We start from the raw sequence: 12,500 nt of genomic DNA, 5'->3' as shown, positions 1-12,500 counted from the left end.
CTAGTATTACACTTTCTCACCGGAGTTGGAGAATTTATTTTTTTTTTTTTACAAAAGTTGTTGTTGTAAACACCTTTCTAAAAATAAATAAATAAATACACAAACGAACAACAATCGGATTAATCTCACGAAGAACAACGCTGAAGATCTCCACGAAGCTCCACAAATGCTTTCGAAAAACTTTTAAAGCAAGAAGGATCGGTCGTAAGACAGAACACATACACACACACACACACACACTGAAGAGGTATAGATAGACGTTGAGTGTTTGGTTTGTTCCACGCCGCCGGGTGTTGGACTGAACCCAACCAGGAGGTCTGACTTCATTGTAATGATGATGATCCCCTCCGGCCCGAGCGTTCCTCGCCGCACACGAGCTCGACTCGTTCTCAGCTATTCAACCAGCCACAGACTTTCTGTCGCACCGACAGCTCACAACAACACGACACCACACGAGCAACGCTACCTGCCCCGCCTCAGAGCCATTTCAGGACTTCACTCCGAAATACACTTTCCATAACTGACCCTCAACAGTCTTATCCCAGTCCACGAGCTCGCTCCTGCACCCTGCACCCGAACATCAACACGACATCTTTACTACCTTCATCCAAAGTCTAAGAGCACGATGAAACTGTTTTTTTTAACGAGTCAAATTAAAACCTCCGCTGTGTTCTCCAGATCTCCCTCCGAGTGACCTTCACGATTTCGGGCCCCTAAAGTAGACACTAGGTGGAAAGACCTTCCGAACACATGGCTCATCAGGACCTGTACACAACCGAATGGGGATTTTTTTTTTTTTTTTAGGACGTAATCTGGAGACTCGTTACACACTGGAACACTCGCACTGAGCCAAGTGGAGATGGTTTATTCATTTATTTATTCATTTATTTATTTATATATTTTTAATGATTACCGTAGCACCTAATCGCAATAAATAATTAATTTTTTAAACAAAAGTTTTTATTTGACTCATGTGGGACCTTTGCGAAAATAAATAAATAAATAAATACATAGTGGACATAGTTTGACATTTAAAGGAGGATTTTTTAAAAAACAGGATTTTTTAATTTTTATTTTATTATTAATGAATGAATGAATGAATGAATTGGTATTTTAGTTATTGATTAATTCTTTATTATAAATGAATTATTACGGTGTATTTTTATATTAACTTTATCGTGAATGTACAGTTTGCTACCTGTATACCTGAGCAGGAAAGTACCGCACTGTTTCGTTTGCGCATGCGCATTAAGAGTCCAGGCGAGTCCAGGTGAGTCCAGAGTCCCGTGTGGTGTTAGAGACGCACCTGAGAGCACAGGGAAGGCTGATGGCACTTACATGTGGCTGCTGGTGAAGTCGAGCTGCTCGATGCTGCTACTGTTGTTGTTGAAGGACTCGGGTTTCTTTTTGGAGCGCCACGAGCCGAACCTCTTCTTCTTCTTCTTCTCACTCGGGCTCGTGGGTGATGAAGCTTCTGCGCGCGCGCTCGGTAAGCTCTCCCATTTCTCCCTGTCCTCCTTCTCCTGGGACTTGGACTTCAGGAAGATCTTCTTAAACGTGGAAGTTTTCGGCGCGCTCATGATCGCTGCAGGTTCGGGAGGAGAGACGCTTGTGGCGAGGGAAAAGCGCGCGCGCTGCGAGTTTGTAAACGATGACTCACTCTTGATTGATCCGAACAACAATAACAAAAAAACTGAAGAAGTGATTCGGTTCTTTTGAAACGACTCTTTTTGGGAAGTGAGTCGTTTCTCCTTCAGGAGCAATGAGTCGAACGTTCATGGTAGAGCTCTGAGGTTAGAGGGATGAGGAGTTAGACGAGGGATTTAATATAAAAGAACACTAAGGATTTTAAAATAGTCTCGATTCAAATTAGGATATAATTAAACCCTCAATTATTTTAATTGGGTTTGTTTTTCACTACATGGAAAATAGTTGTATACCTCGTCTATATCAATTCAATTGTACTTCTTTTTTTTCTTTTTACTAATCATCAAACAGACGAATCAAATCGCAGAGTTTATTCATCTATATTATTCTGTTCAAAAGAGTCGAGTGACTCTTGATCGTTAAGCTACACGTTGCCTGTTTGAACTAATTCCTTCATAAAGGCTATAAAAATAGTTTGTATTCACACTACACTATACTACACTACACTATACTACACTACACTATACAACACTACACTATACTACACTATACAACACTACACTATAGTACACTATAGTACACTACACTATACTACATTATATTATACAACACTACACTATAGTACACTACACTATACTACACTATACAACACTACACTATAGTATACTATACAACACTACACTATACTACACTACACTATACTACACTATACTACACTATACTATACAACACTACACTATACAACACTACACTATAGTATACTATACTACACTACACTATACTACACTACACTATAGTACACTACACTATAGTACACTACACTATAGTACACTATACTACACTACACTACTCTACACTATACTACACTACAGTACACTACACTATAGTACACTATACTATAATACACTATACTATAGTACACTATAGTACACTACACTATACAACACTACACTATACTACACTACACTATAGTACACTATACTATACTATAATACACTATACTATACTACATTATAATATACTATACAAGACTATATTACACTACACCACACTATATTACATTATGCTACACTGTACTATACTACACTATAGTACCCTATACTATAGTACACTATAATACACTACACTGTACTATACAACACTATACTATACTATATTATATTACATTATGCTACACTACACTATACTACTACAATATAATATACTATATTACACTATACCACACTATATTACATTACACTACACTACACTGGACAATGAGGTGAACTGTCAGTGTGTTTTTAGAAAATGAAACTGGATTGAATTGTAAATGGTGTGTTTACTATCTATTACTGCTATTAGCTCACAGTTTATTGACATTTATTTTCTTCTATTTAAAAAAACAAACAGGTTCTTATACAAACACAACGCAGTATGAACGTCAGAGTTGTGTCCGCTCATGAATCAAACGATTCAAATCCTCGATTCCTTTAAACGCGTTTGTTCCAAAGAAAGAATCGATTCAGTCAAGTGAGTCGTTAACGGATTCGCTAGTTCATGTGTTGCCAGATTGGACTTATTTCTCACTGCAGCGGTGTAGTGTGCTCTGTGACTGTTCCCTACCTCCTGTGGAGAACTTTGGAGTGTCTCTGTGTGCTACAGGTTGTTCCCCACCCTGTTCCTGGAGAACCTCGTGTCCTGCACATGTCTAATGAACTAACTAACCGGTCTTGCTGAGATGAATCAGGTGTGTTCGAGCAGGAAAAGTGCAGGACAGAGCGTTCTCCAGGACCAGGGTTGGAAACCCTAGCTAATGATAATTACCGATATCTATCATTTATATAATTAATATTGAACTTTTTTCCCCCGCAAACTGTTCCGTACAGAACTTAAAAGCAGAATTGGCTCGTTTTACATCGTTTAATTCAGAGATTCACAGTGAATCAGTGACTACGTTTACATACACATCAATATTACGATATTTATCAGAACTTAGCGATGTTGAGTGTCGAGTCATGTAAACAGGTTTTTCAGAAAATCCACTGAAATGAGATGTATACGTATGCTTAGCTGTAGGCTAGGTGTTTATACTTACAACAACTGTCGCGTATACAGGGATATTCCCATGCCTGTACGCATATAAACCTCGTATTCGGAATATGGCTGCAAGCCGAATACACCTTAAAACCTTAAGCGGAATTTGATGTTCATGTAAACACTACAAATTTTTTTTATTTTTTTAAAAGTCACCGTAACGTTAATAAGAATGATGAGAGGTAAACTCTTTTTTCCCCCCCATTTATTGGCTGCTTCTGCAAAAACATTTAGAGTAAAAATACGGTGAAGAACATGTTACGCTTCAGTTCGTAAGCTTCAGGATGAACGTCATCAGTACTCTGAGATCCTTCTTTGGATGTTTGTAGGAAATTTGCTTTAAACACAACGTGAAATATCCTGTACTGCTAAACGGCGCTTTATTCCGCTTATACCGCAGCAATTTGCCGACCATTTAAAAATGTATATTTATTAAACAACAGGTCTTTTAACTACTTTTCAAATACATTTAGAATCGCGTTTAACGTCGTAGAACGTCCGTGAAAGTCCGTTCCTGTTCTCGCTTACGTTACAGCAGCTATAAACAACCGTTCCCTCACCGGCCTCTCTCTCTCTTTTCCTTTAAATCGCCCACAATGTCATGTTTAAACATTCAAGCGGAAACTCTTCCGTCCTGGAGATGTCAGGAAATATCGCAAAGTTACAGCTTTACCTCTGATACTGGAGACTCCTTCCGTAAAAGTTAAATAAACGTCAAAAGATTTAAAAAAAAAAAAAAAAAAACGTTCTATAATATAAACACTCACTACTGTCAGAGCTGCTGTTTAGAGAAAACCGGTCTGACCAATCAGCATCCAGGATTCAGCACCGCCGTGTGAGAAAGGCTTTCACATACACCCGTGTTGTGTTCGCTGCAGTGCCACCTTGTGGACGAACATGGAGAACATAACTCTCTCTCCTTATCATATATTTGTTTACACAAGTCTATAGCTTCCTCGCTGATGGCTTTCAGATGAGATGAGATGAGATGAGATGAGTAATCTGTTTTTATTAGCATCATTATTTCTCTACTTGAGCACTTTATCTAACGTTCAAACCCTAATCGCTGAATAAATAAAGCCCACATTAGTCATAGCTGCCAGCAGTTTATTATTAACGAGAGCGTGATGGCGGAACATGCAGCATTTCAATGAGCAGTGTAGGAAAGTGTGTGTGTGTGTGTGTGTGTGTTATATGGGAAAACAAACAAATAGAAAAGAAGGCACCTTCAACATTCAGTATCGGAGTCGGACATCGGCGAGAGACAAGAATTCACATCCGTCATCTTTCTGAACAAGACCAAAATAAAAAATGTAATATAGCTGTACTGCCTGCTGATGGTGAGATCTTCAGAAGGCACGTGATTCAGTCCAGACCATCGGAGTTCTGAGGAACATCTCGGATCACCGCGTTCTTTTCCTTCATTAATTCCGGGTATATATCGGGCGGTCCGTTTTTGAGCGCGGGTTTTGACGGGCCTGGTGGAGAGCGCACGAAGTAAAGTAAAACTCGTACTAGAACTTTCCAGCACTTCATCAGGAGAAACGGAGCTGTTTGGAATGAATTCTCTTTTTAAAAAGAGTGAAAACCTCGCTCGGCTTTACCCCCGCCCCGGACTGTTTTTGTGAAATTGAACAGATTTGTGATTATTTTATTTATCATACCCATTTCATCGATGATGTCTCGTATTAAAGGGGCAGTCTGTAACGTTAAAAACGCGCAGAAATCGGAAAAACGGGTGGAGCTGAACAATCCTGTTCTGGCTTGGGGGAGGAGCTAATTTAAAGCTGGGGGGGGGGGGGGGGGGTAACACAAGTAAGATAATGGGGAGAGAGAGAGAGAGAGAGAGTTCAGTGTGGTGCTCGCTTTACCACAGAGGCACCAACATTGTTAATATTGCAAACAAGAAAATCCAATCCAGAGATCAAACGGAATTTTACCACAGTAACCTGTTTGAAACGAGACGGCTTATTTATTTTAGTAGATGTTTGCTATGTGAACCAGGAGTCCAGGACATAAAGCTGGATCTAATCCAACTCCTCCTATACATACAGTACACAAGCATAAGCCTAACTCCACATCCTGGACTCCGCCCGTGTGACTCCGCCCGTGTAGGAGCTACTCATTGTACTTAAAAGCAACCACAAATGCGTGTTTTTCACGCGCGTTCGGTCCGACCCATTTTAGCGGAAGGTGTCTCCCGCGTCACCGTAGCAACGGATCGAAGGCAGTAAGGCGTGTCACGGCCGAAACGTAAACGTCGGCTCCTCGGCTTTACCGTTTAACGCGGCTCTCCGTTATGGGAAACTCATCGCCGGTGTTATCTACACTGACTTTAAAATGCTGAGCGCAGATCTATAGGAAAAATTACAGACCGCACCTTTAAATCATTTAAGCCACTTTTTAAGGTCCTGAACAACATGGCTTTGTTTCCTCAGATGGTCCCGTCACATCTGGAAAGTGCACCGTTGGAGCGTGTGGTGTGTTTTTTCCTTCTGAATGCGGTGTGAGATTAAACACGGGTCCCGATCATCATCATCATCATGGCTGTATGGATGCACACGCATCAGCGCCGCCCGGAAAACAAACACAGAAGCTCGTTAGTACATTTACATTTAAGGCATCGCGCAGACGCCGTTATCCCGAGCGGCGTGTTGTTATGATGGAACAGTTCCAACAAGAGAACATATATTTATGGAACGAAAAATAAAATGCACTTTTGTACCTTTTTATTTCAAATTACTTAAAAAAAAAAAAAATATTCAATATTCAACCCATCCAATATTAGAAAAAGAACAAAGTGGTAATAATTCTGTCCTTCTAGATCACTACGTCATTTTTTTCCTTCGAGAGTACAATCATTTGTTTTTGTTTGTTTTCTCTGTCGATGATACGCTGCATTTTTTCCCCCCTTTTTCTTTATCGACGTTGAAAACACAAAGCTGAATCACACGCGCGCGGCGCTGTAAGAAAACGATGGCGGCCGGAGGAGGAGGAGGCGTCGTATTAAAACTCGTGCACCTGAATAAGGCCTTCGTTCAGCTACATTCAAATGTTTAAAAAAAAAAAAAAAAAAAAAAAAAAGTAAAAAATTTGAGAGTCAAATGTTTAAATTACCGCCGAGTTCACCTGCTGATTCGGCAGGACTTCTCGTCACCTTCGGGTCATCTGTAAAAGTTTTGGCACCCTGTCCCCATGCGTACACGACATCCTGTTAGCGTTCATTTCTAAACTAACATCTTTTTTTTCTTTTTTTTTTCCTTTTCTTACGTCTGCGATGTGAAAGTACGATCGCGCACACCTGAAATGAATTAAATGACCTGCTTTGCCGGCCGCGTGTTTATCAAAATAAACAATAAAAAGGTTAGTAATACCTGCTGAAGAAGAAAAAAAAAGAAAACGAAACCGATTTCGATTTAAAGGTCTACTTTCATGTCGGAGTCTGATGAGCGGGCGGTGCTTGATGGAGCGCTCAACAATAAAAAAAAAAATAAAACAACCCCCAAAAAACAAACAAACAAAAACACTGGAGCTTCCAACACTGTTTCAACGCCATTCCGAAACGAGAAAACTTCATAGATGCTCGCTGGGCAAGCTTATAAAAGCGTTTAGGTTGTTTTTTTTTTGCCTAAATCATAAAAGGCTGGTGGACACACACCACAGCATGCTTGCTACAGGAAGAGGAGTGTGTGTGTGTGTGTGTGTATACATGTGCGAGCTATATTGAGCTGTACCAATACACACTCGTTAACTCGTTAACACTTGCACTTCTCATGTGATACAAAAAAAAAAAAAAAAAAAAAAGTAATTCAACAGATTTAACCTTCAAATGTAGAATCTTTAAGTATGAATAAGGAAGAAAATATATATATATATATTTATATATGTGTCATGCACTGGGTTATTATTTATAAACTCTAAAGAAACAGAAAAAAAAAAAAAAAAAGAGTCTGTAGTTGTTTTGTTTTTTTTTTCCCCTGTGTGAAAATAAAGACGTCCCAGTGTTGGGGGTGATAAAAGGAAAGAAAAGGAGGAGGGAAAGGGGGATGTTGTTGTTGTTGTTGTTTGTTGGTGGCGAGGGTGTTTATTTGACGAGCCTCTTGGCCACGTCGGCATAGGCGATCTCGATCTCCCGTTCGCTGGGGCAGGTGTTGGTGAACTCGTCGCGGGAGTACGCGTTGCTCAGGTACTTCCACACGGCCGTCATGTCTTTAGGGATCTCGAAGCCTCGGTACTTTTTCGCCACCACCTGCGCCGAAGAGACGGGTAAACAAACTGCTTTTAATAAGTGATCATTCAGAAGAAGGAGAAGAGGAAAAAATAAATAAATAAATCGACATTTCATATGACAAAAAATATCTAAAAAAATCTGGAATGTTGTTGTTGTTTTTATTATTATTATTATTATTATCATTTATATATATATTATTATTTATATATTTATGTATGAAGGGGTTAAGTAGAACAGACTGTGTGCTTTTATTCCGAACTCGTCAGAGCTCATGTTTATATGATCATATTAAAAGTATATCTGCTAAAAAAAAAGACACTGGCACGTTGTTGTTGTTGTTGTTATTGTTGTTTTCCCCGGTCACCTTGACGATGTGCAGTTTGGGTAGCAGGTTGCAGTCGGCCAGCGTCATCTCCTCTCCGTCCAGGAATTTGCGGCTGGACACCTTGACGTCCTCCATGCTGTTGTGGTCGATCTCGTCGGGCAGGGGCGAGCGCAGGTACTCGTCCAACTTCTGCAGCGTCTTCAGCAGGCCTCGCTCCAGAGCTGCTCCACACACACACACACACACACACACACACACACACACTGTGTTAATTACATCAGTATAATAAATGACGCTACACAAAACACGACGCGGCTCGTCATGTTAGAAGAAACCGCAAAAAAGCAGCGCGAATTCTTAACAAACTTTACAAAAAGCGCCGACACCGGAGACTCCTTCCTTCACTTCAGGTCACCGTGAATGAGCGGTTACTATAGAAACCATAACTTATTAGAACGAGTGCGTTAATATGAACTTCGTGATGTTACAGATTTTAAAAAAGATATATATAAAATGAATCCATGACTTCTGACCAATCAGATTCGAGAACTCGGGCCTCGCTGTGGTGTAAACTCGGTGTATTCGTAAAAAAAATATATACAAATTATCGTCATATATTTTCAGCATGGTTTCATTCGCTTTAATGTTTACATGACCCCGTTATTTTATATTTACAGCTAGACAGAATTCCGTCGCAATACACACTTCCTACGCCCTGGCAATTCCCTCAGCAGCCACACGAGGGCGCAAGACTACAAGTGCAACGTCTATAAACAAACTCGTCGCCTGTGGAAGGAAAGCCATCTCATCAAATACACACGGAGGTAATAATTGATCTTGTTTACACTTCTTGTGATTGTTTTTTCACATATTCATACTATATACTGTATTCTGTGCATTAAAAAACCTTGAGTATCAACTTTAAAAAAAAATTTTAAAAAAAAGAATTAAGTAAGAAATACATAGCTAAAAACTACTTTTGCACAAAAATCACTTGCATCTCAAATATAATGAATAAATATAATGACAGTCATAAACAAATACAATCAGGTCTCTTTAAGTGTAAACTTTTTTGTTGTTTAACATTAATTAGACAGTCATTTTTGGGGAATTGTGGAGAAATGTTGACTTTTCCCCTGAAATATCAGTCGTTTTTGAGCTCTGAGCACTCAGAGCGCAGAATAACGCTGACGTTAAAGCGGCAGCTGATGTATTTGTTCTGTTTATCTTCTCCTAGCCTGGCCTCGTTTCCCTGAAGCCCTCGCAGTCTTTGTGTCGGAGCTGCATGTAAAGCGTGGGGTGTGTTCCTGCCTGTGTGATATGTAAATTATGGATAAGAGGAGCTCGAGGCAGTCGCGCTGCAACGTCTATCAGCAAACAACTGCGGAAGACAACCGCTGTCTGTGTGTGTGTGTGTGTGTGTGTGTGTGTGTGTGTGTGTGTGCGCGCATGTGCGTGCGTGCGTGTGTTTCAACGAGGATGTGTTTGATTTACATTTCACATTATGCATTCACACCTTTATCATGTTTGTTCATCATCACTCAGGATACACAAAGAGGCTGGTGTGTGTGTGTGTGTGTGTGTATGGCGTGACACGCTCTCTCACCCTCGTTGGCGTCTGGTTTGGAGTTCTTGATGTAGGCGGAGAACTTGGCGAAGATGTCCATCCCGGCCGTGTTGGACTCGGGGTGCCTGGCGCTGAGCTTAGTGAACCTGAGCGTAAAAACACCACACGGCAGCGTGAAAACGCATGTACGTGTAACACACACACACACTCACGCGCTCACACTCTCACACACTCACTTGGGTGGGCTGAGCACATCCTCCAGGAACTCCTCGATCTTGTTGACGTCAGTCTTGACTTCGCCGTTGAACGTGATGAAAGGAGGGTGCGTTCCCGGAGCCAGGTTCTGAAGATCCGCTGGTTTCCTGACGAGACAACACAAACACACACAGAAGTGTCAACACACACACACACACACACACAGTCTATTATTTTTTCTTCCCTTTTCTCATATTCACCCTACTGTACATCTATCCCTATTCACTTATATCGCCGTTCACACTGCACCAGAGACGGGCGCTCCAGTTTGCGACTCGAGTCTGAGTCACACTCACCGTGCTGTGAAAAAGTATTTGCCCCATTCTGATTTCTTCTGAATTCCACAAAAAGAACATCGTAACGACGATCGAGCATGGTGGAGGCGGTGTGATGGTGTGGGGACGCTTTGCTGCTTCAGGGTCTGGGCAGCTTGCAGTAATTGAGGGAAACATGAATTCTGCTCTCTACCACAAAATCCTAACGGAGAATGTCCGGCCTTCAGTGAAAGTGAAAGACTGATCTCCAGTTATGCTTCAGTGAAATAAATAAATAAATAAATAACTGTTTACTCGGGTTGCTTTTGTTAATGTTGTGAAACGTGGGGAGGAAATGAAAGATGCTGGATCGACTACATGGAAGTCCACAAGCCACCTGAACACACGCCCAGAGAACCCGGGTTTGTTTAGTGGGTGATGTTACTGTTGTTGATGAGACAGCCCTCTGTTCACGTGTTTATCCAAGCCGGTCGACCTACGGTACCTGCTGCGCTTTGTAACGCTAGAACTACACATCTACGTCTACCGTTCGTTGTAGTAAGGCTGACACTACACTTGGTATCTGTTTCACGGTTCCACATCTGGGGAACAAACGCGGATACGGGTAATGTCCTCGTCAAACATCTGCATGAAGAAAAAGTCTCGTTTCTAAGGCGTGACATGGTTGTTGGTACCAGATGGGTTGGTTGGAGTAATTCAGATACTGCTGATCTCCTGGGATTTTCTCTCTCTCTCTCTCTCACACACACACACACACATACACACACACACACACACAGACCAGTCTCCAAGGTTTACTCAGAATGGTGTGAAAAACAAAAAACTTCAAGTGAGCGAGAGTTCTGTGGGTGGAAACGCCTTGTTGATGAGAGATATATGCCACTTCTATACCACTCATCCTACACAGGGTCGCGGGGAGACGGGGCGGAGACGGGGCGGAGACGGGGATCGAACCCCTAACCGCGGAGATGCGAGGAGAACGTGCTAAACACTAAACCATCGGGATTATAAAAGTCATTACGTGCGACAGTCGACCATCACACTTACACGAATCCAAAACAGTCTGTTTTTTTCATTTCCAGCACCAATATTCATCTAAAAACCTGTGTGTGTGTGTGTGTGTGTGTTTTGAATAAAAGGATTGTTCCCTTCTGTTTGGGCTGAACACACGCAGGTCAGGATTCATCTGGAGAACAACAATAACCAGCGGACCGGTCGTTTCCAGAAACTGACTGCTGCAACACAAAGGGCTGTCGTACGTGTGTGTGTGTGTGTGTGTGTGTGTGTTCGTTCGTTCGTTCCAGGTGTGTCTGTGGAGTGGGTGGCTTTTTGCTACATATAACAAAACTCAGATGAAAGAGCAGTTTGCTGACCTGGAACAAACGCCACTCCTTTTAACACACTAACACACACACACACACACACACACACAGTTACAGATTTCGTGATTACAGATCACGAATTTGAAGGTAGTTTAGACCGGATTAACACATGCGAGCACATTCAGAATGAAGCATAACGAATGCAAATAAAAGTCGCTTCGGGGCGCACTGCAAATTTGCAAACTCCAAAAAAAAAAAAAAAAAAAAAAAAAAAAACACACAACAAGACGACCCAAAGAATTAACAACCGGTCATGAACAAGTTTGAAATTGGTTCAAAGACCGGAACGGAACTTATTTCGGCGTCATCGGACGTACGGTTCCTGAGATGAAACTGTCATCTCTCTTTAGCCCCGCCCTTAGTCATGACCACGCCCCAAACTTTGAACAGAAGCCACGCGATCTTGTCCTGTACGCGCCTTTCACGTTTTGTCCGAATCCACGCAAGCCACCGTGAGTCGAGTAACCCGGCTCCGCCTCCTCAACACTGACCGACGCACGTGAGGCGGCCATATTGCTTGCGTACGTGTTTTTGACGCTCGTTATCCGGCTCTGCACTCTCGAGCAGTTGCACAACAGATTTGTGAAGATCTACGACTAGTTCACAAAAAAAGTTATGCAAATCAGCAAAAAACTAACGAAAAAAATCATTAAAGGAGGAAATTAGTGGGCGTGGCCGAGATAAATCCAGTTTATCCCGTGTAATAAGATGGACAAAAGGAGGAGGACTTACGGTTCTTGAGATA

The 12,500-nt window shown here is 41.5% G+C and overlaps 2 protein-coding genes across 2 annotated transcripts in view; both read right to left on the bottom strand.

The window, feature by feature from the left end:
- crybg1a (crystallin beta-gamma domain containing 1a) overlaps nt 1-1,633 on the bottom strand; it is a 77,513-nt gene extending 75,880 nt beyond the window's left edge. The window contains exon 1 of the mRNA XM_017475649.3: nt 1,339-1,633. Coding sequence (XP_017331138.1) covers nt 1,339-1,580 — 242 coding nt within the window. The 5' untranslated portion in view covers nt 1,581-1,633. The remainder of the gene's footprint in view (nt 1-1,338) is intronic.
- A 3,173-nt stretch (nt 1,634-4,806) lies between these two features.
- The window catches only part of clic4 (chloride intracellular channel 4), a 25,498-nt gene continuing 17,804 nt past the window's right edge, over nt 4,807-12,500 (bottom strand). The window contains exons 3-6 of the mRNA XM_017475648.3: nt 10,080-10,205; nt 9,883-9,989; nt 8,316-8,497; nt 4,807-7,969 (exon numbers count right to left, since the gene is read on the bottom strand). Coding sequence (XP_017331137.1) covers nt 7,805-7,969; nt 8,316-8,497; nt 9,883-9,989; nt 10,080-10,205 — 580 coding nt within the window. The 3' untranslated portion in view covers nt 4,807-7,804. The remainder of the gene's footprint in view (nt 7,970-8,315; nt 8,498-9,882; nt 9,990-10,079; nt 10,206-12,500) is intronic.

Source organism: Ictalurus punctatus, chromosome 9, assembly GCF_001660625.3.
Source record: "Ictalurus punctatus breed USDA103 chromosome 9, Coco_2.0, whole genome shotgun sequence".
Lineage (NCBI taxonomy): Eukaryota > Metazoa > Chordata > Actinopteri > Siluriformes > Ictaluridae > Ictalurus > Ictalurus punctatus.
Note: the sequence above shows the minus strand (reverse complement) of the source record. Positions and strands in the feature narration are given on the sequence as shown.